The sequence below is a fragment of the Globicephala melas genome, chromosome 9 (assembly GCF_963455315.2).
Source record: "Globicephala melas chromosome 9, mGloMel1.2, whole genome shotgun sequence".
NCBI classification, from domain to species: Eukaryota; Metazoa; Chordata; class Mammalia; order Artiodactyla; family Delphinidae; genus Globicephala; species Globicephala melas.
The window spans coordinates 92,489,042-92,515,974 of NC_083322.1; the positions used below are offsets into that span (position 1 = coordinate 92,489,042).

The 26,933-nt window shown below is 36.3% G+C and overlaps 1 protein-coding gene across 8 annotated transcripts in view; it reads left to right on the forward strand.

Annotated features, from left to right (window-relative positions):
• SUGCT (succinyl-CoA:glutarate-CoA transferase) overlaps window positions 1-26,933 on the forward strand; it is a 775,307-nt gene that overhangs the window by 54,248 nt on the left and 694,126 nt on the right. For all 8 annotated transcript variants that reach the window (XM_060305061.1, XM_060305063.1, XM_030871181.2 and 5 more), the window contains one exon: window positions 12,891-12,982. In XM_060305061.1, coding sequence (XP_060161044.1) covers window positions 12,891-12,982 — 92 coding nt within the window. The remainder of the gene's footprint in view (window positions 1-12,890; window positions 12,983-26,933) is intronic.

Here is a 26,933-nt window from a genome sequence, read left to right on the forward strand (position 1 = left end):
TGAATGGTTTTCAGGTTCCTGTTCTAACTAATTACTTGTATAGTCTGTTATTCCATGGATGTAGATATACAAATAGTTTTGCTTTATCCTTTCTGCTTGTATCTGTGTATCTAGCCATGTATCTATCTACCTACCTACCTATCATCTGTATCATCTATCTAATCTACTTACATTTTTTATGTACTGTATAAGACACAGACATGTGATGCCTTTTTACCCCTTCATTTTTCAGTTTGTATTTTATAAAAAAATGGAATTCTATTATGTAGCCAGAGTACAATTACCAAAATCAGTAAATGAATACTGAAACAATATTAGTATATAATTTACAGACCTTATTGATAATTTGTCAGTTGTTTCAATTAAGTCCTTTATAGCAAAGGAAAACCCAAACTCTGCATTGTATTCGATTGTCATGTCACGTTAGCCTCCTTTAATCTGGGTTTTTCTTTGTGGTTCTTGGGTCTTTCTGTGTAGTTCATGGTTTGACATTTTTTGTTTTTGTTTTGTGGTACGCTGGCCTCTCACCGCTGCGGCCTCTCCCGCTGCGGAGCACAGGCTCAGGACGCGCAGGCTCAGCGGCCATGGCTCACGGGCCCAGCCGCTCCGCAGCATGTGGGATCCTCCCAGACCGGGGCACGAACCCGCGTCCCCTGCATCTGCAGGCGGACCCTCAACCACTGCGCCACCAGGGAAGCCCGGTTTGACATTTTTTGAAGTGTGCAGGTCAATTATTTTAGTAGAATGCTCCTCAATTTGGATTTTTCTGGTGTTTCGTTATGAGTAGATTCAGGTTAAGTACTTTTGATAGTCATGCCAGAGAAGTAATGCTGAGTTCTTCTCAGTGCATTGTATCGGGTAATGCAAGCTGTGTATTGCTAGCAATGTAACTTTGATGATTGGGTTAAAGATGGTATCTGCTAGGTTTCTCCAGTGTAAAGTTATTGTTTTACCTGTTATAGTTAAAAGAATATAGTGTTGGCAGGGGGGTTATACTTTAAGACTATGTAAATATTCTCTTACTTGCTCAAACTATCTCCACTGTTTTTATCATACATTGATGATTCTTGCCTGAGTTTACTATTATTATGATGATGTTAAATAGTGATTTTCTAACTCCACCATTTCTTTTACATTTATGAACTGACTTTTTTACTACAAGGGAGAGCTCTCTCTTTCCTTTATTTATTTATTTATTTATGTCAGTTTGGGCTATTTTATTCATATGTTATTCAATCAGTTACAATCCTTTACTATCATGATTTATTTTTGATGCTCAAATTGTCCAGATTTGGCCAGTGGGAGCACCTTCAAACTATCCCCTGTATATTTTTGATATGTCCTCATCATCCTTTGAGCACTTTCTTAATTTTTGGCACAAGATACTCCACATTTATTTAGGTCCTCCCCCACACCCCTTGCCCCAAGCCTGGAATTAACCATTTCTCCAAGGAGCCCTGGTTCCATTGAGGGGCGAATCGTATTTAAGAACCAGGATCTGAGCACTAGATATGCTCATAACTGCAAACTTTTAAAACCCATTAGTTTATTCTGCAAGTGATTATTTTACCCAGCACCATTACATGTTATACTGTTTTTCCTGGCTTCATGTTATTTATTTCTCTGTTTTTGGCTTTGGTGTAACTATGTGTATTTGCTTACTCAGGAAGCACTGCTTACTCAGAAGTCTGCATTTTTGGAGAAACTTTGTTCCCAACTTTGGGCAGTTCAAAGATTACTGGATTTTGTTTGATATCATTCTTACTTGGGTCACTTTTATTCTTTTTTTTCATTGATCTCTATTAAATAAAGATGTAGATTGTGCTTAATTGAGTACTTTTCTCTTGGCAGTGGAACAAGGCTAAAGGTGATTCTTGTTAATTTGTTACTCAATTGAGTTATCCATGTATCTGGATTTGATTTGAGATGATGTTTAGTCTCTGTAAAGAGGTCAGTACTGAACATTTCTGTGTTCTTTGCCTAAAATGTCCCTTCATAGGCTGACGTAGTGCTGCTATTTGGAGTGTGGGAATCAGCTATAGGGAATTGGTTTTATGTGAGAGTCTGGCTGGGTTTTTATTTTCTTTTCTGCTCATATTTTATCTACTCATGTTTTATATTTATGTAATTTAAAATTTGATTTTTCTCCTGAAAATGAAAAATATATAAAATGGTAATTCTCTTTATTCTTTAATAATTTTATGGGGCATCTGTCGGAATGTGAGCTGCATTCATCTTGTACAAAATATTGACTCTTGGAATGTAGATGTAACTCCTAGTAGTTTCTTTCGAATAGATTCCATGAAAATATATTTGAATTCTTAATTTAAGGGCATATTCTGCAATTTATTTTCATTATATCATTGTGATTTATAATAGTTTTTTTCCCTTCCTATTTGAATAAGTCTTCTGAGATTTAGGATAATCTGTGTGTGTGTGTGTGTGTGTGTGTGTGTGTGTGTGTGTGTACTTACATGATTGGGCATGTAGTTAAAGTCACTTTTAGTGGGATGCTTTGGTATGATCACCAAAGCTTTTGCAATTGTAGACTGTTTGGATGACGAGAGTTTTGAAGACTTTTTATTTCTTTTCCATAAAAAACACACTGTATATTATAAGCAAGATAGTATCTCGACACCCAGTTACCCCTTACTCTTGTCTGCCCTGTAAAAAAACATTTATTTTGATCTTATGTGAAGAATGTCATAGGCATGCGTGAAACAGTACAAAATACAAAAATATGCACCAGTCAGTTGATGAGTATTTATTAAGTTTCCACTGTCTGCTTAGTGTTACACTAACTAGTTGGGGGAAGTGAAACGTATGCATAAGAAGCAATTGTCAAACAAAATATATTTTTAAGTATTAGTATCATCAAATTGGATATCATAAAAAAGTGGTAATTCTGTATTACCAGCTATCATCAGTATAAGCATTTTTTCTTAGTATGCTTCTTTTTGCTGCATTGTAGTCATACTGCTTAATTTACAGATTTATTTGCCTTTTCTGACTAGGAACATATACTTATTAGTATTTCAGATGTTTTAGGTGCTGTACGATTAATCAGCCAATTTTGCTGCATCTCTGTGATAGAGATTGGGGGATCTAATTTCATAGGTTATTGAGGTAGCAAACCATATTAGTCACATTTTTGGTCTTTGAACAATGTATGAACTATTAATACTCATGGAAATATTTTCCAAAAATGGTTACATTGTAATGAGTGTCAAAACGTCAATAATTAGTTACAGAATCACAGCAAGTAGCTTTGTGACCTTGGGTAAGGCACTTAATCTCTCAGGGCCTCATTTTTCTCAATAGTAATTCAAATAGGATAATAAAATTTACCCCATGTAATTCTTGTGAGACTTAAATCAGATAACACATACAAAGCACCAGCACAGTTCCTGGAACATAGCAAGTGCTCTGTACATGTTAACTATTATCATTATTATTACCACCATCACCCTAAATTACCACTCTTGCTTTATGGAGTCCTTGGTTAAGTGTTAGTTTTGATTGGTTAGCATGTTTGCAGCGAGGTCTCTTGCCCTATTGAGGTTTACAGGAATCTCAGTGAATCCTGCTGAGGTTAGTTTTGTAATCTTGCATGTAGAAATGTACGTATCTTACAGTTAAAAATGCTGTATCTGTGACCTGAGGGAAAAAGAAAAAATAATCCACCAATACAGGGTGTGACTGAGAATCTAAATCATTATGCATGTGACAGAAGGACAAACCCTATTCAAAGCAAGGTGTGATTGTGGGAAATCTTTCAGATCAACAGGAAGGTTTTTCACAATGCCAATTGAAAAAGTTGAGTGAAAAGCCATAAGAATGTGAAACTTTGGTCCATTTACTAAATGTCTCATTTAATTGTCACAGTGGAGGAAAAAGGTATGATAAGGGAGATGTCTACAAAACAAAGCACGCAAATTAGAAAAACCAAAAACATTTATTGAGACTGGGTCTTGAATTTGTTTCTGAATTAATCCTGTAAAGTATAAAGTAGAAAGTGGCTAAGAGTCTTCAGACATCCTGTTCAGATGAAGGAGAACCAGGTTGGGAAACTGAAAACTTCAGTATTAGTTCTAGTTTTGCTATTGACTGGCTTTATGACTTTAGACAAGTCACTTAACCTCTGTGGGCCTCAGTTTTCTCATCTGTAAAGCAAGAATTTTTGCCCCTGGTCCGTTCAGTTCTATTATTCCTTGGGGTACTTTTAGACATACAAAATGAAATTTGCATGCCATTCTTAAATTTATTTATTTTTTGGCATTTTATGGTGGAAAATTTTAAGGTTACATAAAAGTAGAATGAATAGTATAATGGCTCTTGAGGTGCACATTATCCAGCTTAATAATTATCAACTCATGGCCAATCTTATTTTGCCTACAACCCCACCTATTCTCCCTCCCCTGATTACTTAAAAGCAAACCTCAGACTTAATATCATTTCATTTCTAAATATTTCAGAATATGTTTAAAAGAAAAGGACTCTTTTTAAAGCATAAACACCCAGTGTCATCACATGTAAATTAAAAAAACCCTGTAATTCCTTAATATCATCAGATATGCAGTTGATGTTCAGATTTACCCAATTCTCTCTCTCTTTCGTTTTATAGTTTGTTAATTTGAATTGGGATCCAAATGAAGTCTAATTATTGCGGTTGATTGATATGTCTCTTAAATCTCCTTTAATTTATAGTTGCTTCTCAATCTCTTTTTTCTTAAAATTTATTTGTTTAAAAAAACCCACTTTGTCCTGTTGGGTAGGTTGAATTTTGCTGATTACATTCCCATGTTGTTTAATTTTTGTCATTGTTATTATTTACAAATTGACATATCTATAGGTTTGCTCAGATTTTGGTTTGAGGTTTTTTTTTTTCTGGTCAAGAATATGTCATAGAAGGTGGTGTGTAGTTCCCCTGGAGCACATGGGCTGGCTATTGCTCTTGTTTGTGATGTTAGCAGCCATTGATGGTGATTGCCTAGATCTGTTAATCCATTAGGAGTTACAAAATGATGACACCCTGATTCTGCCGTTCCTTCTTCATATATTGATTGGAACACTTCCAGAAACATAATGTTCCCTTCATCAACTGTCTGATTACCCTGAGTATAGATCATTAAGGAAAGGCAGGATAGATGCAAATTCTTTCTATTTACCAATTGTCATAGTAATGAATTTATTCCCTAGTATCTTCCTAATGATTAAAAAAATATCATTAGGAACTCACAGAATTTAACATATTTGTTGTGTTTCAGTCCACTGCAGCTGCTATCCTTACTGATACTCAAAATGGTCCCATCTTTGGCCAGTGGAGGCCTTTTTAAGTTGGCTTCTGCATACTCTTGACATGACTAATAGTCTGATAGCTTCTTTGGTTTCTGGTATAACAATATATTCCAGGTGCATTTTGTACATTTCCTGCCCTATCCTGTAATCAACCATTTCCCCCCAAGGAATCTTAATTTCTTTTAGTGGAAAATGGCATTTAGAGACCACCGTCTGGATACTGGTGATGCTCATTGCTGCTGGGTTAGTCTTTGCTTCTAGGCCTTTTCAGTGGACAGATAAGAAAATAAATATTTTTTAAAATAAAATGCATTGAGTTCATAATCTTTTAATTCAGAAACCATCTATACACTAGAAAATGATCAGGGAAAGAAGTCCAGATATTTGTATACATTTTGAAGGATTACATTATTTACTGTAAAATATTTTATTGCTTCTGTTCTCCTTTCAGATAAACAATCTATTTTTGGAGTTTCTATAGCTGCTGGAATGATACTAACTTTAAACATACTCCTGTTTTGGTTAAGGAGAAAAGGGAAACAAAAAGTTAGACATTATTAAGAAGAAAAATGAGTGAAACCAGGAGTGGGCAGGCCAGAGCATCTGGTATTCAGGGCAAATATTAAAAGACAAGAAATCTTTTCCATTTAGTTTCCCTTCCCTTGCATTTTTTACTTATGTCTGGAAGTTCAAGTTTTGCTTTATAGTCAGTGTTCGTAAGAGCCACAAGATGGCGAGATTGCTCCTTAAAATGAATGTGGGTGAGTAAGGGGGTGGGGTAGTGGAGAGAGAGAGAGGAGAGAGGAGAGAGAGAGAAAGATTTCCTCTCTGATTTTCCATAACCTCCTTGGTTTTCCTTACCTCCCTTACTTGAATATAAAATAGAACTAACATGCTTAAATTTTTCCTCTGTAATTTGGATTTTGATCATGGTCTTTTTTGGAATTGTAAAACTAAAAATAAAATTAAAAAGAACTATCTGGATCCTGTGCTTACCATTTTTTCAGCTCTTTGTTAAATTATTAATAAATGATTCAGTCTTCACATTGCCACCAGAGTAATCTTTGCAAAATACCATTTTGGTAATGTCAGTTTCCTGTTTTAAATTTTTAAATTTATTGTTATAAATATTTGTTGATTATGGTATTGGTTGTCAGTAATTAAGCAGTTAAGTCAAGTGTAAGGTGAAAGGTGGAATAATTTTTGACTCATATTACCAAAAATATGTTATTATTGTCAAGTTTCTTTTCTAAAATGAACATGTGCTAGTTTCCAAGTACAAAAACTTTCAATTTTAATGGGTTGTTAAACAACATAAATGCAATGCTTAGAATATTTATTCTCCTCATCATTTAAACATACTTCAAGGCAATTTTTGTTATTCTCAATATTTTGTGGAAAGGGCAAGCTACTATGTTATTAGTATATTAATCAGTGCATATTTATTAACTAAGTATATTTAGCTCTCAATGTAATGTACTTTGCTTATGCTGTGTTATCAAATTGAATCCTCATAATATATCAATGAGATAAATGTGAATACTCTGCACATTGAGGCTCAGGGAGATTAAATGAATTGTTGAAGATTTAGTAGTTAGCAGAGCTATAATTTCAATTCAGATTTTTTTCAATCCTAAAACTCATCCTCTTATTCACTATGCCATACTGCCTCTGTGAGGGTAACTATTTATATTTCTCTTTAATAGAAATACTTGGAAGCTGTAATTTAAAGTAATTAGGATATTTGTGCCTCCCCCTTGTTGTAAGCTGAACAAGAGAATTTGTACCACAAGGCAAGTATTATGGTGCCTTTTTATTTAGCAAACTGTTCGTTTTTTTGAGCATGTTTTCCTGCAGGCCTTTGTTTAGAAGACTTCATTTAGAGTTGTGCTGATGGGTGAGGGGCCTCTCTTTGTCTCATTTGAGGCATTTGGGCTCCTGGCCAGAAGCCTGAGCTCCTGATATTCTCTACCTAGAGTGGACTGAAGCTAATTCATTCTCTTGACTTCCTGTTGAGATAGCAGGTGGTTCACTAGCACTTAGTGTTCCTGCCTTACAGCGGAGCTTCTCTCTGCTCCTGGGGGCCTGTCTTATGCTGGGGATACTGGTGGTTTAAAAGCCATTGTGTTCAAGACTGGAAGTCTGGTCTAGGATGCCCTTTACAGCTATAAACTAGCTGCTCTGGAATAGAAATTCTTTAAATATTTCGTAGAATTCACTAGTGAAGCCTCTGGTCTTAGACATTTGTTTGTTGGGTGGTTTTGGATTACTGACTTAATCTCCTTACCAGTAATTGGTCTGTTCAGATTTTCTGTTTCTTCATGATTCAGTCTTGGAGTTTCTAGAAATCTATCCATTTCTCCTAGGTTGTCCAATTTGTTGGTGTATAATTGTTCATAGTAGTCTGTTTTGATTCTTTGTATTTCTATGGTGTCAGTTGTAACATCTCTTTCATTTCTGATTTTATTTACTTGAGTTCTTGCTCTCATTTTTTGGTGAGTCTAACTAAAGGTTTGCCAATTTTGTTTACCTTTTCAAAGAACTAGCTCTTAGTTTCATTGATCTTTTCTATTGTATTTTTAGTCTCTCTTTTATTTATTTCTTTTCTGTTCTTTGATATTTTCTTCCTTCTACTAACTTTGGGCTTCATTTGTTCTTGTTTTTCTGGTTACTTTAGGTACAAAGTTAGGTTGTTTATTGGAGATCTTACTTGTTTCTTGATGTAGGAGTTCATCGTATGAACTTTGCCCTTAGAACTGCTTTTGCTGCATCCCATAATTTAGGTATGTTGTATTTCCATTTTCATTTGACTGAAAGAATTTTTTGATTTATGTTTTGATTCCTTCTTTGACACATTGGTTGTTCAGTAACATGTTGTTTAATCTCTATATATTTGTGAATTTTCTACTTTTCTCCTTGTAATTGATTTCTAGTTTCATACCATTGTGGTCAGAAAATATGCTTGACATGACTTTGGTGTTATTAAGTTTATTAAGACTTGTTTTGTGGCACATGATTTATTCTGAGGAAGTTCCATGTGTGCTTGAGAAGAAATGTGTATTTTGCTGCTGATGGATGAATGTTCTGTAAATGTTTGTTAAATCCATCTGGTTTAACATGTAGTTTAAGTCCAATATTTCCTTATTATTTTCTGTTTAGATGATCTAGCCATTGTTGAAAGTGGGTTATTGAAGTACCCTACTATTATTGTATTGCTGTCTGTTTCTCCCTTCAGGTCTGTTAATATTTGCTTTATATATCTAGGTGCTTCTCTGTTGGGTGCATAAATATTTACAAATATTATATCCTCTTGTTAGACTGACCCTTTTATCATTATATCAATATAAAGACCTTTGTCTGTTATTTTAGTCTCTGTCCTAAAGTCTACCTTATCTGATATAAGTATAGATACCTCTGCTTTCTTTTGGTTTCCATTTGCACGGAGTATCTTTTTCCATGCCTTCACTTTCAGTCTGTGTCCTTAAAGCTGAAGTGAATCTCTTGTAGGCAGCATATAGTTGGGTATTGTTCATTTTATCCATTTAGCCACTTTGTGTCTTCTGATTGGAAAATTTAGTCCATGTACATTTAAAGTAATTATTGATAGCTATGGATTTACTATTGCCGTTTTGTTAATTGTTTTCTGGTTGTTTTGTCATTTCTTTGTTCCTTTCTTTCCCTGTGTTCTTCTTCCTTTGTGATTTGATGATTTTCTGTAGTGGTATGCTGAGATTTCTTTCTCTTTCTCTTTTGTGTATCTACTATAGGTTTTGCACTGTGTTACCATGAGGCTTACATAAAATATCTTATAGCTAAAATAGTCTGTTTTAAGCTGACCTAACAACCTAACTTCAAATGTATAAGAAGATTCTACATTTTTACACTGTTCTCCAACATTTGATGTTTTTGATGTCACAATTTAAATCTTTTTAATATTGTGTATTCATTAACAAATTATTGTAGTTATAGGTGGTGTTAATATTTTTAATTTTAATCTTTATACCAGAGTTATAAGCGATTTACCCACCACCATTACAATATTCGAGTATTCTGAATTTAACCACATGTTTATCTGTACCAGTGAGTTTTATACTTTCATATGTTTTAATGTTACTAATTAGCATCCTTTTGTTTCAGCTTGAAGAAATCCCTTTAACATGTCTTGTAAGACTAGTGGTGATAAATTCCTTCAGCTTTTGTTTGTCTGGAAACTCTTTATTTCTCTTTCAATTCTGAAGGACTGTTTTGTTGGGTAGAGTATTCTTGTTTGGCAGTCTTTTTTATTTCCTTTCAGGACTTTGAATGTCTCATCCCACTGCCTTCTGACCTGCAAGGTTATTGTAGAATCCACTGATAGTCTTATGAGGGTTCCCTTGTATGTAACAAGTTGCTTTTCTGTTGCTGCTTTTAAGGTTTTTGTCTTTGACAATTTAATTATAATGTCTGGGTGTGAATTTCTTTAGATTTATCATATTTGGTACTTCTTGGGCTGCCTAGATTTGGATGTCTGTTTTTTTCCCCCAGGTTAGGGAAGTTTTCAGCCATTATTTCTTTGAATAAGGTCCCCCCTGTCTTCTAGGATCCTTATAATGTGTATATTGGCCCATTTTTTAGTGCGCTATAAGTCTCTTAAGCTATCTTCACTCCTTTTTTAGTCTTTTTTCTTTTTTCTTCACTGAGTGGATGTATTCCACTGCTCTGTCTTCTAATTCACTGACTCTTTCTTCCACTTGATCTAGTCTGCTGTTGAACCTTTCTATTGAATTTTTCAGTTCAGTTATTTTATTCTTTATCTCTGTACTTTCTGTTTGGTACTTTGTAATACCGTCAGTCTCTGTTGAAATTCTCACTTTGTTCATGCATTGCTTTCCCGACCTCTGTGAGCATCTTTCTGAGCATTATTTTGAACTCTGTCAGGTAAATCACTTTTCTCTGTTTCATTAAGGTTGGTTTCTGGAGATTTATATTGTTCTCTTGTTTGGAACATATTCCCTTGTTTCTTCACTTTCCTTGAATGCTTGTGTCGGTTTTTGTGCATTAGCTAAACAGCACCTCTTTCAGTCTTGAGAGAATGTTCTTGTGTAGGAGATGAATCCTGTTAATCAGCACAGCCTGAACTCCTGGATGCCTCTCACACCTTTGTGACTGTCCAAGCCACTGTCCTTCTTCATGCCTTTTAGTAGTTGAGGGTATGAGAAGACCCATCTAAGTTCCAAAGGGGATGATTGTAGCCAGCACTTAGATACAGGCTGATTAGAAGCCAGACCCTCAGGCAACAGCTGGGAAAGTATGCCATCAGGCACTTTCTGGGGAGAAACTGGAAGGTAGGCTTTTTGTATTCTCCCTTGCACTGAGCCCTGAGCCCATTACAAACTGCTTATTTGTTTGCTATAGTCCAGTGGGACTTGTTAACTGCAAGCACTGTTGACAGTCAGAGCCAGGTGATCTGGGGACCCATCTCCCAGGCGGTAGCTGCAAAAGGTGGGGCACAAGACATGTGTAGAAGGTCCTTCTGGAGAGATGATGGTGACCTGGTTTTATTGTTGGAGTGAGCTGGATGGAGAAGGTGGGGTAAGCACCCACTGATTCTTTCAGGTTCCAGGTAGGATCAGTTAGATGTTGTCAATTAGTGTCTAGACCCTTAGGCAACAGCTTGTAAAGTATGAAGTCAAACCCTTTCCAGGGAAAGACTGGGAGATGGATGTTTTTGCTGCTCCTTCAGTCCTGAGACCTGGGGGGATAGTTGTGTTCAGTGCTTATGATGCTGTCAGTAACTTCATTGTTTGCTGTAGTCCTGTAGGACTCATGAATGCTGGCTATAAGAGATAGGAGTTTTAGGGGACTGTTTCTCAGGTGGGAGACTTAAAGGTTGGGACACTAGATGTCTGTACTGCCTGTTCCTCAGGGAGAAGCTGGGAGTTTGGGTTTTCCTCCTAATTGTATGGTTTTGTGCCTGGAGTGAGGTTTATGATGAGAGTGTCTCAGCCTTTCCTACCAGTTTCGATATGGGTATTGTCTCTGTTGCCCAATGTATAGGAGTCATTCATCTGGATTTCTCGAGTTGCTCAGTTCCCAGATTTCTCTCAGAGAGAAGTGCTTTGTGTGTAGCTGTACAAGCACTGTGTCCATGGGAGGAGGAAATTGGCCTCCTATATCATCATTTTGTTCAAAAAGAAAACAAAACAGAATAAAAGCCTCTTTAGTTTCTTTATTAATTAATTTGTTTTTTAAAGGTAATTGTTTTTATATAACCAGTATTCATTCATTGATTCATTTGGTAACTGTTACTGAACTCTATTCTGGATGCTGGCAGTACAGCAGTAAATTCAATAGAAAAAACTCTCTAGAGCATACCTTTGAGTAGGGAGGATACAGAAAATAAATAAACTATATTATATATCTTCTGGTGATAAGAGGTGTGAAGTCAAATATAATGAGGTAAGGGGGCTTAAGAGTGAAAAGTGAGAGTGATCTTTCATAAAAGTTCTTCAGGGAAGACCTCTCTAATAAGGAGACATTTCAGTGCAGAGTTGGAGGATGTGAGGGAGTGAGGTATGTACATATATGGAGTGAAATAGAGTGTTCCAGGTTGCTGGAGAAGCAAGCAAAATATATGGGATTTGGAGACAGAGTTATGTAGCTCCTCATATAACCTTTATTATCCAACAGTAAGCACCAGGACTGAGGAGAGCAGGATAAAATATTTTTATGTTCTTTTCTTTTAAAAATATTTATTTATTTATTTGGCTGCGCTGGGTCTTTGTTGCGGCATGCAGGATCTAGTTCCCTGACCAGAGATTGAACCTGGGCCCCCTACATTGGGAATATGGAGTCTTAACCACTGGACCACCAGGGAAGTCCCTTTATGTTCTTTTAATTTTTGCTGATGGCAACAAAAAGTGACACCTTCACCTTCTCTTTGTAATCCTAAAAAGCACTGGCAGGAGATGTATTAATTCTATTTATGTTCAAAATTTAAGTTATCATTTATATTTTCTTTGCATACTTGAAAAAATATGTAAATAGAACCTAGGGAGACATTGTTTTGTTTTACTTTGTATATTGTTTTGTATACAGCAGGAGTAGCAAGTACCTATTGGAGTCTGGAAGGTCAGTTAATGATTGAATCAGACTGAAGCATAAAGGATTAAGGAGGGGTGTAGAGTGCGGCAAATTGGAGAATTTATGCCGTGTGTAAAGGGAAGAACTATTACTCAACTCTAATTGATTATTGCCATGTGAGGATGTGAGCCGAGTTTTGAATGTATTTTCTGGTTTTTCAAGAAAAGCCAGAAATTTGTATATTATGTGCTATCTCCTGATCTTTAAATGTTGGAAACTAAGTAAATACATTTCAAAACACTCTTCAGGCCAGACAAAACATTTGTACAATGGGGATCTGGCCCACGAGTCACCAGTTTGCAACCTTCTGGGGTATAACACCATAATTAAATTTTACAGCCTCCTTCAAGGGATAGTGTAGACCTAATAGTAACAAAATGCTGTAGGATTTCTGGATACAGATGGTTTTAACACACTATTGTACTGTTGCTCTCCCTGGGTGGTGCTGAATATGTCTATTCTTGTCTTAGGGTATGGTCAGACAGGTCCACTGTCTCAGCGAGCTGGGTACGATGCTGTTGCCTCTGCTATTTCTGGTCTGATGCACATCACAGGGCCTGAGGTAGGTATCCTTCTTTAGAATATTCATATTTTTCCCCCTATTTATTCCAAAGAGATTTTCATCTTTACTAACCCCATAGGCTTAAACATGAGTTAATTTTAGGAAAAAACCACGGAAAGTGAATGATGTTAAAAATGGAAATGTTTATTATGAATGTACTTGAGGCTTAATGTCATTATGGCCCCATGGAAAAGAACAACCTTTTTAGCAAGAAGCAATAGATCAAGTGGAGAACACATTTTCCATATGTATTATATCATTCAAGCTTAGTAAAGGCACCTTTGTGTGACTTAGGAATATTCCTCGTGTGAGGTAGAATGGCTGACTAGACTAGTCCGCGGATGTCCATTTCTACCAGAGTACTTTCATTTGATGTATATACATAGTGGAGGGTTTCTTTTTCCCTCTGGAGTATTATAAGTGGTTGTTTATTTTAAAATTTGTTACTTAATGCTCGGACATAGTTGTGTCTGATTGTTAATGAATTAGATTCTGACAGTGAAAGAATTATTTGATTTTATAACCACATTCCTTCTCCATTGGTGATAGGAAGTTCCCCAAAAGTATATAGAGGACCAAAATGTGGATGGTTAGATCAAAGACTCTTAGAAAATGGACTCTTGGGGAAAACTAAGCATGCCGTTTAATAAAGTAAAAAAAAAGTGTGAACGCTTAGTAAATAAAAATACTAAAAAAATCCACTTCCAAAACAAATTAGATTGATAGCCTTAAAAAACTTTTTCCAGTAGGTATTCCTTCCCTGAACCACTTTCTTCAGTTAATTCTTCAGGAAATATTGCTGCAGTGTTGGGATAAAATGAGGCAGAATGACCTCAAGTCTTTTTTTTTTTTTTTTTTTTTTTACAGATTTTACTTCTTTTTATTATTTTAGAGTAGGTGTTGGGATTTCAGTGACTTAAAATATATGGTCTTTTGTACTTTCTTTGCTTCATTTTCACAAGTCTTAGAAAGAATGTGTGTGGCTTTTCCTTACAATATTCAAGGGCACCAATTTTCTTTCTGTCCATTGAGAGAATGAAGCATGGATATATCTCTTTGCTCTTTCCCATAGAGATACTTATATGGTCAAGACATTATTTTTGTGAGTGGGTGGTTTTATTTAATAGCATTGTACTCAATTGTGAGTATGTGAAAAGATATGAGATATCTTTTCTCATAAGATAAGATATATAAATTTGTATATTCAAATATTAAAATGAATTAACTCAAAAACACCTGAGGTAGATGAGGTCAAAGCTTACTCCTTTAGTACACACACAGCGTGTGCTCAACCATATTATTTATCAGTCAGTAACTCGCCTCTTGTATTATCCTCAGGAGATTTTTGTTCTGGTTAACAAATAACAACAACACTAATTGCATGCTTACTATGTGCCAAGCATTATTTTAGGTACTTCACGTGTATTACATTAAATAAACTCGGCTTCTTTCACACGGACACATCTCTCACTTCTCAATTCATCCACCCAATGAATGGTTATTGTACATATACAGAGGGAATCCTCTGTATGCTGGCTACTATGGCAGTTACTGGGAATTAAACAGGCAACAGGTAGGCACAGTCCTTAAATGGAGAAGACAAACATTAACAGAAAAGAAATATTAAACAAGTAAAAGGAGCTCTAAAGAAGAGTACAGGATGCTACTGACGTATATAACAGTGTGCCTCAGGCCATTTTAATACTTCCAGAGATTCTGCAAAATGTGGTTTGACAGCAAAGGATAAAAGCAGCCTGAAGAGAATCAGCCCATGCTGGGAATCCCCCTTTAAGGAGTTGTTTCCCCCTGATACCAGCAGTATATGACAGTTCACCAAGCCTCTCAGCAGAAGTTCCACAGGAGGGATCACTTCTGAGAGCCCTGGCTGATATTTTTAACCAGCTAATGCAGATGCACTGTTGCGAGTTATATCATGTTGCGTATGAAGTTTTATCTACCTGCCCAGCTGTGTATTTGTGCTGTAGCATAACTCCATGTTGTCAGATGACTGATCGGAACCCAGGCTTCCTCACCCTATTCAGTGCAGCCTAATGTTGTCAGGATGGTTGGTCAGGAAAGGCTTCTCTGGGGGCCAGATATTTAAGGTGGGATGCAGTTAAGCACTAACCTGGTGACTCTAGGGCAACACCATGCATGACATCTAAATGCTGGAGAGTCTGGTGGGTTTGAGGAGCTAGTCTCATTGGATTATTGTGAGCTAGCAAAGAAGGGGAAGAGTGAGGTTGGAGATGCAGGGAACTTATTGTTTATGGACCTACTATATTAGTTAAGAGTTTGAAGAGACGGAAAGATACATTATCATATATACATATTTTTTAGTGATGATCTAATATATTTCTGCCTGGAAAATGAGTGATGTTCCCAAAGTATAGACTATTATTATGATGAGAAAACTCAAAATGCATGGTTTTTCTATAGTGGACTCATAATATTATTTTTATCCCAAAGGGGCATCAGCTAAATGTGTAATATAGGATAAAATCTATGAAAGTAGTCTTTATGATGAGATTTAAGCAAACTAGTTACAGTTACCTCCAACTAAATCTAAAATCTAGCCTTTTAGGTAATGCTGTGGTATTGTTGGATAAAATTCAGATTTGATAACGGAGAAAAGAGAACTGACGTTGAGTACCTACCCTGTGCTAGACCCATGCTTGATGTTTTCCGTCTGCTTTTATGTTTTCATTCTTACATTGATCCTTCCAGGTGTAGGTATTGATAAATTCTGTAACTGAAGCTTAAGGGCTTAGGTAACTTGTACAGGGTGCCCAGGTATGTAAAATGCTAAAGCCATACTTTGAACCCAGTCTGCTTTACATCTTCTAGCTATATATAGTACCTTCTGTACTATAGCCACTCTCCATGCTGCCTGAAGAATGAAGCCTGATTTTTATTTTATTTGCATCTTGCTTATGCTTGCTATTGATACGATATGTTGCACTGTAGTGAATAGACCATTTGGTGGAGTGAGAAAGCAGTCAACTAAGAGTCTGGAGGCCTGGCTGTATCTCATTCACTCCTGTGTAATGTTTACCTGGCTGCCTAAAAGGGGCACCAGGAGGGCATAAGCCTCATAAGACCATGGTCTTTGCTTGCTCACTGCGGTATCTCATTGCCTAGAACAGAGCCTGGCACTTTCTAAGCACTCAATAAATAAATGCTGAATGAATGAATAAATGAATACTTGGCACTGTGCTATGTGATCTGGAACATATCGTATAGCTTCTCTCTTTCGATGAAGTGCATCTGGAAGTGATGTTCACACAGCTCTTCTTCCAGATATTGTAAAGAGAAAATAAATGTCTTTTATAGAATGTAAAAGTATAAACATGTATAATGTAATGTATTACCCATAAGAGTCAGCAGTTTCTTGGTATATCTGTAGATTCCTCAGCTCCACCCTCAGAGATACTGATTTGTGGGTAGAGCCCACAAATATGCATATTTAATGATGGCCCCAAGCGCTTCTGATGGAGATGGTTGCGGATCGCACTTGGAAACATTATGAGAGGTGTTATTATTAAAAATCCCTTTGCATAGACTCTGACAGAAGTTAATGACTTGTTAAGGTCTATATATTATGTTTAAATTAGAATCTTGTGCTCCAAATAAAATTATGTTCCATTATTTTTTATGTTCATGGCTCTATGCTAACCAGTTATTACTCAAAAGGGATATCATCTATCTATCTATCTGTCTATCATCTGTCTAATTTTTTTAATGCATAGGGAATATGGAGAGGGTATTGAGAATGAAACCAATGAGTATGAGAGATTCTGGAAAGTAAATGACTCAGACATATGTAATACATGTTCTAAGTAATAATTCACCTTACATTTAAACATCAAGAATTATATCAATCAATGAAAAAGATGTATTGACCATATGTGAATAGTATTGTTTTACATACCATAAAGAATTTAATAAGTTACTCTATAAGTAATAATTTGATTGACTAGATTAGATACATACTCATGGAAAGTTAGAAAATGATAGAAAACTGCATAAAATTAAGTGGAACATTATGTAGCAGGCAATATAGAGAACTGTAAGAGTTTCTAATCCTTTCTTGGGAATAAACAGCCTTTGAAAGCCCTTGAGTTTCATGATCCTAGAGGCCTGGGGCTGGGGAATGTGTGTGTATGTGTGTGGGTGAGTGTTTGGGTGTGTGTGTGTCTGCATATGTGATGCTGACAATGAGGTAAGTTTTTTGCAAGCAGCCAAGAGGGGTAGATGTGTGAGGGCAAGGGGGTATGGTGCCAGTTGTCAGCTATTTCTGTGAGAACTTCCAGGGTAGGGAAAGCCTCTTATTCAACTTTATGTCCTTGTGCCCCATATAACAGATACTCTTCAAATTTTTTTAAAATTTAATTAATAAAATCTTCAAAATCTAATTTATGGCCTACATGGAATCTGTTGGAGAGAAATTACTATAACTTACTACAAGTAAAATATAAATGTGGCTCAGAGTGGGATTTCAGAAAAGTGGTGGGATTTGAGTTGAATGGTACCTGGAAAGGTGAATAGGATTCAGATGGATTGAGGCATTCCTAGTAGAGATCGCAGAGTGAACACAGATAGGGAAGTAGAAAGGAATCAGGCATACCTAGAGAAGAGCAATAGGCCAGCCATGGAAGAGCTGAGAGTTAAAGTTTCAGAGTACTGGGGGAAACTTGATTAAGGCCATGCTTTGGAAAGTCTTCAAGGTCAAGCAAAGAAATTGAAATGTTATTTGCTCACAGTGAAGTTAGGGAGGTTTTTCAGAAGGGGAGTGACATGATGAAAGCTGTGCTTCCTAGATTAGTTTGGTCCATATGTGCAGGATGGATTACATCAAGTTTACAAGCGATGCTTCTTAGATATTTATCTCCCCCTTTAAAAACTAAGGACACACAAACAATTACACAAAAGGAAAATAGTCCTACATTGCTATCCAAAGGCACTGTATTGTATTTAGTTTGTATTTTTGAAGAGGTAATACATTCACATAATGCTAAATCTACAAGAAACAAGTATGTTGACTATATAATTTATCATACAAATCAGGACTCTTTTAAGAGTGAAAGAGAGCTCTCTATATAATAACCAGGTTTGTCTTTGTCACTCTGTATCTGAGTTTACAATGTAAATCTCCTTCCCTCTGTCCTCAATTCACCTGCTTCTCAGAGACAGTCAGTGGTATCACTTTTCTTTTGCATCCTTTCAGAGATGTTCTACTGAAAAACAAGCACAATAGTCTTCCCCCATCTTTTTTTTTTTTTAATAAGTGGTTCTTTTTAAAAAAATATTTATTTATTTTATTTTTGGCTGCATGGGGTCTCAGTTGCAGGACGTGGGATCTTTATTGAGGCATGCGGGATCTTTCGTTGTGGTGTGTGGGCTCCTCTCTAGTTGTGGCGTGCGGGCTGTCTAGTTGTGGTGTGCGGGATCCAGAGCACATGGGCTCTGTAGCTGTGGCACGTAGGCTCTCTAGTTGTGGCTCACTTGCTCAGTAGTTGAGGCGCACAGGCTTAGTTGCTCTGCGGCATGTGAGATCTTAGTTCCCCGACCAGGGATCGAACCTGCGTCCCCTGCATTGGAAGGCGGGTTCTCAACCACTGGACCACCAGGGAAGTCCCTAACCTACTTATTTCTTATGCCATTTCTGAGCTTGAGGTATCCTGTGCTCTAGCAATGGTTTTCATCTGTGGATAGTAATCTTCACTCCACTCCAGGGGAGTTTTAAAATGATGTGTGGGATGGTTGTGTTGTACTGGTATTTAGTGCTTGGGGTAGGGATGAGTAAACATCCTTAAGGTATGGGACAGCTCATGAATCTAGAATGTCACCTCCAAAATGCCAGTAGTGCCCCTATTGAAAGCCTTAACTAGATACACAGGACTTTTGGTCATCTCTTATGACTTGGTTTTTTTCTTAGCTTCCTTAGGGAAAATTTGCCACTTCTTTCTCTATGCGCCAATGTAATTTTCATTATGTTGCTTCTTGTATGTTGATCTGTCTCTGACTTTGGAATGTAAGTGCCTGAATTCAGGGAGTGTCTTTGGGATATTTTTGTATATCCCTAGAGTATAACACAGATCCACTACAGAGTTGGTGCTCATTGATTATTTGTTATATATGAATTTGGAATCTTTAAGGATTCAACTTCAGTTTGATAATAACAGGTTGATACATGTAGCAATAGCTATAGCATTTGAGATTCCTTTTGGAGTTCTTTAACGAACATACTTAAAAATAAAAGGAGAGTCTTCTATTGGGTGGAACATTTCATATAAGCCTCATACTCAGAAAATGTGAATAGGGAATTTTTGGGTTATGACTGGAAAAATATGGTAAAAAATATTTGGAAAAAACATTCAGCTTGAGGTAATGATTAAAAGTCATTTAAACAAGTTTTTTCCTAATGTTTTTGCTTTCTGAATCTTATGAAAGAAAATACCTCCCCCTCTTTTTTTTTTTTCTATCTCAGTAAGTGGTTACTTTTGAGAGCATTGTGTTCGTTTTGAGTCATCATGCTTTGAAAAAGTGTTATAATCAGAGAAAATCCTAAAAAGAATGGCCAAAATTATCCCAGGGATATAAATAGTTTCTTCAATGAGAAAGTCTATAGGGACTGGATTTGTTTGCATAGATAAGGCAAAGAAATGATTTGAGTGCCGTTTTCATCTGTTTTGGGGAGGATGTGGAAAGTTGTTTTTATTGTTCATAGAACAATGAATAAGAGAAAATGAGCCCATATCAGAGAAGATATTTTAGTTAGCTAAATGAAGAGCTTTTTGACCATCAGGATATTGAACCTTGCCATGCATGAAGAAACAGGTCATGCGGTTTCTGTTAGCATGGCGGAGAGAAAGATCCTGTCCTGGCTTGAAATCCCAGTCCCACATGACATCTCTGAACCTTGTTCTTCTCATTTGTAAAAATGAGAGTACTAACACACGTCTTGGAAAATGTACTCAGATTAAATGAGATAATGTGTAGGCAAACACCTGGGAAATAGTGCTAGTTCCTTTTCCCTTTCTGGTGCATGCCTGGCATGTATTAGATACTCAATAACTGCTCTGTTTCCTCTGGAGATCTTTAAGGAGAGAGGGGTAAGCATCTTCCTGGATGATTTAGAAATTTACCTGCCTAAAGGCAGGAAGTTGGACCAAATGATCCTTAGAGAGTTTTTCAGCTTTAGGAGTCTTTATGTACTGTTTTATTTTGGAAATTAACACAATAGAATTTCTTTCTCTTTTTTAAAAGCTCTTTTGTAGGAAAGATTGGCTAGTCAAGGATGTAGTGTTTAATTCATACTGTCATTTTACACAGTAAAAAGGAAAATGCAGAGTGTCTTGAGTGGCTGTTTGAACCGCAGAGACTTTTGATGGAAAGTTAATGAGAGCTTAAATTCTGAGTTAGTAACTTCTCTAGGAGATTGGACTGCATGGCAAATCACAATGTGTATTCTACACTCAAGCATTTTTATCTAAGTAAAATCAGGGTAGAGGGACTGTAAAGGAGGAGATTAAAGGGGTCCCTGAAAGGGCAATGTGCAGCTTTGAAGAAATAAAGGGAAATAAGGTTTAGCTCAGTTAGTCTTAGTTCTGAACCATGTTCTTCTCACCCATGTTGCCCCCTGGACTGGCTGTCGAGAACCATAACCCTGTTTAGTTGTAACTGAGGAATAGTTTCCACGTTAACTTTTGAGAAAATAGTTTAATTTCTGTCTTTCATTGCATGTTCAAGGAGGAGGAGACTTCTGCACTTTTGGCCGGAAAAGTTCTAAAATATTAGGAGGATTAATATTTAAATCTGTGTAAAAACGATGCCTTTAAGTAGAGTCAGACGTACTTTTAGTCGTCTCTAAGTCATTCTTTTTATAGATTGAGGATAAGCAAGTGCAGAAATAATAAATACTTGGCCTGAAGTCATAGTCACTGGAAAAGAACTTTGAACTTTTAATAAAGCTTACATTTGTGCTAGTAAATCATAATCCCTGTCCTGAGGGATAAGAAATGTTGAGAAACTTTTCACTACAGAACTATGGGATGTACTCCTACAAAACTTTCAGAGCCTGATTGAATTAAGGATTTTCAGGTTTAGGCACACTGATTCCGATTTTACTATATACCAGAAGTCTTTAGAATTGCTTAGACAACTCTAAATGATACATAAATTCCCATGTCTTAGACCTAATGAAACAAACCTGGGATGGTGTTACTTGTATATCTGTATTCTTCAAAAGCTTTCTGAGAGATTCTGATAATCCACCTGGTTTTGGAATCACTGGTTTAAGTAATAAGAGGTACTGTTAATACTTGGTGAAAAAAGGGCATGTGGTTTCTGTTTCTATCCTCCATCCATTGCATTCTGGCTTCCATAGCCCCCTCACCAATGAAATTGCTCTTGGGAGGGTTACCAGTGACCTCTTAATTGGAAACTACAGCGAATACTTTTCCTTTCTGTTTATTTATTTATTTTTTACAGTAGGTCCTTATTGGTTATCTATTTTAAATATAGCAGTGTGTACATGTCAATCTCAAACTCCCAATCTATTCCTCCCACCACGTCTCCCCCCCCAGTAACCATAAGTTCATTCTCGAAGTCTGTGAGTCTGTTCTGTAAATAAGGTCATTTGTATCATTTTTCTTTTAGATTACACATATAAGCGATATCATGTATTTGTCTTCCTCTGTCTGACTTACTTCACTTTTCCTTTCTTATCTCACTTTGTGACAGTAGACAGTGTTGGCCACCTACCCCTCCTCGATGCTCTTTTCCTCCTTGTCTCCCGTAATATGTCTTTCCTGGTTTTCCTCCCACATAGCTGTTCTCTCCTTCTCAGTCTTCTTCATGGCCTCCTTTTCCTCAGCCTGCTTTTAAAGTAATGATTGTGCCCAGAATTCTGTGCTTTGACCTCATCTATTCTTTTTACTCTTTTATACTCTCTAATAAGGCAGCCATTAGCCACATGGGACTGTTAAGCATTTGAAATGCGTCAAGTTTGAATTGAGATGTGCTGTAAGTGTAAAAAGTACAATGGATTTCAAAGACATATGAAAAAGAACATGTAAAATTTCTCATTAATAATTTTAAAAATTGATTACATTTTGAAATGATAATATTTTAGATACATTGTATTAAATGAAATATATTACTAAAATTACACTGGTTTCCTTTTACTTTTTTTTTAGCATGGCTAGTAAAATTTTTAAAATTACATATGTAGTTTTTATTTCGCTCACCTTATATTTCTGTTGGGTAGCACTGTTCAATATGTTCTTCCTAGATAATATCTCAAACCTAGCGTGGTTCTAACTACCATACATAATGTTTTGGCTCTCAAATTTATATCTTTCACCCAGTTCTTTTTCCCTTGGGTTTTAGGTTGGTATATTCAACTCTTGATTGGATATACTCCTTAAACTGAACAAACAAAAAACCAGTTCAGCAGACTTATTTTTCTTTTCCTTTGTCCTATCTCAATTGAACTATTAACCCAAACCCAGAAACTTAAACTTCTGTCCAAACATTCACTAAGTCTGGGTTCTGTGTTCTAACTCTTGTGACCATTTGTTCCGTCTTCTCATTCCTACTGCTGTTGACTTAGTTTGGCCTCTGATCTTTTTCATGAATAATTGCAGTAATTTTCTACTTGGTTCCCTGCCTCAACTCTCAAACCTTATGATTCTTATGACTCCTCTCTAATCTACAAAGTGATGCCAGTGATATTTAATTTGTATTCAATAAAACTGACCTTGGAACTTTATTTTTCTGGAAACCTTTCAGTTATTTCCTATCATAGTTAGAGAAGCAAATAAACAAATAAACCTAACCTCATTAGATATATAATATCAGGCCTTCATGATTTGTCTTTGGTTTCTATCCAGCCTCATTTCTTTCTTTTTTTTTAATTTTTAAATTTTATTTTATTTATTTTTTTATACATGAGGTTCTTATTAGTTATCCATTTTCTACATATTAGTGTATACATGTCAATCCCAATCTCCCAATTCATCACACCACCACCATCCCTGCCTGCTACTTTCCCCCCTTAGTGTCCATACATTTGTTCTCTACATCTGTGTCTCTATTTCTGCCCTGCAAACCAGTTCATCTGTACCATTTTTCTAGGTTCCACATATATGCGTTAATATATGATATTTGTTTTTCTCCTTCTGACTTTACTTCACTCTGTATTACAGTTTCTAGATCCATCCATGTCTCTACAAATAACCCCATTTCATTCCTTTTTATGGCTGAGTAATATTCCATTGTATATATGTACCACATCTTCTTTATCCATTTGTCTGTCGATGGGCATTTAGGTTGCCTCCATGACCTGGCTATTGTAAATAGTGCTGCAATGAACATTGGGGTACATGTGTCTTTTTGAATTATGGTTTACTCAGGGTATATGCCCAGTAGTGGGATTGCTGGGTTGTATGGTAATTCTATTTTTAGTTTTTTAAGGAACCTCCATACTGTTCTCCGTAGTGGCTGTCTCAATTTACATTCCCACCAACAGTGCAAGAGGGTTCCCTTTTCTCCACACCCTCTCCAGTATTTGTTGTTTGTAGATTTTCTGATGATGCCCATTCTAACTGGTGTGAGGTGATATACCTCATTGTAGTTTTGATTTGCATTTCTCTAATAATTAGTGATGTCGAGCAGCTTTTCATGTGCTTCTTGGCTATCTATATGTCTTCTTTGGAGAAATGTCTGTTTAGGTCTTCTGCCCATTTTTGGATTGGGTTGTTTGTTTTTTTAATATTGCGCTGCCTGAGCTGTTTATATATCTTGGAGATTAATCCTTTGTCGGTTGATTTGTTTGCAAATATTTTCTCCCATTCTGAGGGTTGTCTTTTCGTCTTGTTTGTAGTTTCCTTTGCTTTGCAAAAGCTTTTAAGTTTCATTAGGTCCCATTTGTTTATTTTTGTTTTTATTTCCATTACTCTAGGAGGTGGATCAAAAAAGATCTTGCTGTGATTTATATCAAAGAGTGTTCTTCTGTGTTTTTCTCTAAGAGTTTTATAGTGTCCAGCCTTACATTTAGGTCTCTAATCCATTTGGAGTTTATTTTTGTGTATGGTGTTAGGGAGTGTTCTAATTTCATTCTTTTACATGTGGCTGTTCAGTTTTCCCAGCACCACTTATTGACGAGACTGTCTTATCAGCCTCATTTCTTATCATACCTTCACATTCATTGTTTGCTTCAGTCATCCAAACTAGTTGCAGTCTTCTCCAAAATTATGAATCAATTTTTAATATATCTTAAAAGAGTCATAGACTTCTTTGAGAATTTGATGAAAGCTATCAAATGTCTTCTAGGAAATTAACATACAGAATTTTTGCATGTAGTTTCAGAGGGATCTTGGAACACCTAAAACTGGGACAAGAACTGTAGTTTATATTCTTTTGTTTCCCAGGTATTCCTTCTGCATTGTAGGCTAGTTTTCTTCTTGGTCATTTGTAAGCCTTGATCTCTTCTGCTAATAATTATTGTGTAAAAAATCACCTTGAAACTTAGTGACGTAAAACAAGAGCAATCATTTTATGAACTCTCATAGTTTCCATGGGTCAGGAGTTTGGGAAGGGCTCAGTTGGGTGGTTTTGGCTTGGGGTTTCTCAAGCAATTGCAGTCAAAGCAGGAACAGTGGGGCCTGGAGCAGCTTGGGGCTGCCAGGCATCTCCCCATCTAATCTCAAGACTTTTTCACATCATCATCTCTCTGCATGGGCTAGTTTGAGCTTCCTTACAGTATGTGGCCTTAGAGCAGTCAGACTGTCTGTATGGGGGCTCAGGGCTCCACTAACACAAGTGTTCCAGTAAACAAGGCAAAGTCACCAATACATATGTTCTATGACATAGTTGTGGAGGTCATGCTGTAATCCTTCTGCAAAATTTTATTGGTTACAAGCATGTCACAAACCCACCCAGAATGAAGGAGAAAGGAATTAGACTCCACCTGTTGATGGAGCAGGGAATGTTAAGGTACTAAAAGGGCATGTGGAAGGGGATATTGCAACCATCTTTGGAAAATACAATCTGTCACAGTCTCTCAACATGCTGCAATGCTACGTAAAGAGCAGGTGGGATTTAGGCACAGTCTTTCCACTTGGTGGAGAAATCTGCTAGTAACAATAGACTTTTTGTAGCTTTAAATGATCTTTTCTTGGCTTTGCCTGTGGCAAAAATTGGTTATGGACTAAGCCTTATGATCTCAATATAAACATTTTCTACTCTTAGTGTCTGAACCTAATTATCAAAGAGACAACCAGAATGAAAGGAACAGAGAAGCTATCTCTTGATACATTAGATAGCAATTTTGAGCGAGTAAAAAAGGATGTTTTCCACCTTTTAAAACTTGTATCTTAATGACTTGATAATCCATTTGGATGAAACAAATGTACTGCCATAGACAGCAGAAGGTTAAATGTTCTCCTATGTGCTGATGGTTTATTATTGTGTTCCAAGACTGGCCTTAATAGGTCACTGGTTCCATCTAATTTTTGTCATAACTAAATAAGACTAAAATAATTTTTAAAACCAGATCATCTGCTGCATTTATGTGGCTTATTCTGGCAACTCCATGCATGTGGCCACCACAACTACACAGAGTGATTCTATGCAGTTTATCTTGGAGGGTTCAGGAAGCACTGTATTGGATAACTTTTAACACTGGTGTAGAAAGATTTTTCATTCAAAAGTAATTGCATTCAAAATCCATAGTGTAGTTCTTTGAGACATCATTTATTGGTGAGAAATGAAAATTAAATGAAATAGGTAAAATTATAGGACAGGGAACATCCTCAAGAGTTCATCTGTTTTGTTGCTTCTAGGTATGGCTTACCTAAATCATACCAGAAATAGACAACTCTTATAAAGGTCTGGAGCTACTTCTGGAATATGTAAGACTGAGTTCAGAGGAGGCCTGTTAAATATAGGATTGACTATATGCCGATCTTAGTGGGTGTGAAAGTTGTTTTGTCTCAGAAATTAGAGACATTGATGTTTAGATTTGTTTTTGCTTTTCTCTGATCCATTAGCACTGAAAGCTGTAGCACAGAAAGTATAACTAGGAAACTTTTTCTTGAAGAACAACATGGAAAGAAGCAAAATAACTTTTCAAATAGTTTCTTAGGCCATCCCTTAAAATATCACAATTCCCCAACCATCCATTCCATTTTCTCTCAGTCTAACCCTATTTAAACTCAAGAGGACAGCCAGGCTAGATGATATTTTGGGCATCTCACTGTGGGAGCTAACTCAGAATAATTTAGATGGTATTTAATCTCTGGACAAGAAAATAGTATGTTTGGCGTGTTAAGGGATCTTTGAAAATTTGTAGTTTTGTCTACTTTAAAAATTTTTTAAATTTTTAAATAAAGTTTTATATTTATTTATTTATTTATGATGTTGCTGTTGCTGTTGTTGTTTTTGGCTGTGCTGCGCGCATGAACGATCTTATTTCCCTGATCAGGGATCGAACCTGTGTTCCATGCATTGGAAGTCTTAACCACTGGACCGCCAGGGAATTCCCAGTTTTGTCTATCTTTTTAATTTAGCAGGCTCCCAGTGAATGGATTCTTCCAGTTATTTTCTGAAAAAGGTTTTGGTTTACATTTTTCAGAGTGGTAAAAGCATGTTTTTCTGTAGATGCATTCAGTTGCTTGCCATTCACTTAAATTTTGTAGAACAAACCAGCCCACATCAGAACTGATTATTTCTTAATTGTAGTTGTAGAAATGACAAATCAACTCACTCATTTAAAATTTTTGCTTTCTAGTGATGGTCTGTAAAGGAGAGATGATGAATATTGGAATTAGAATAATACATGGAGGCAAGGTGGTAGTGAAAAGATCAGAAGCTTTGGGGTCAGAATTTCTGAGTTCCAGTTCTAGTTGTACCATTTGCTCTCTGTGACTTTGACAAGTTAATTTAT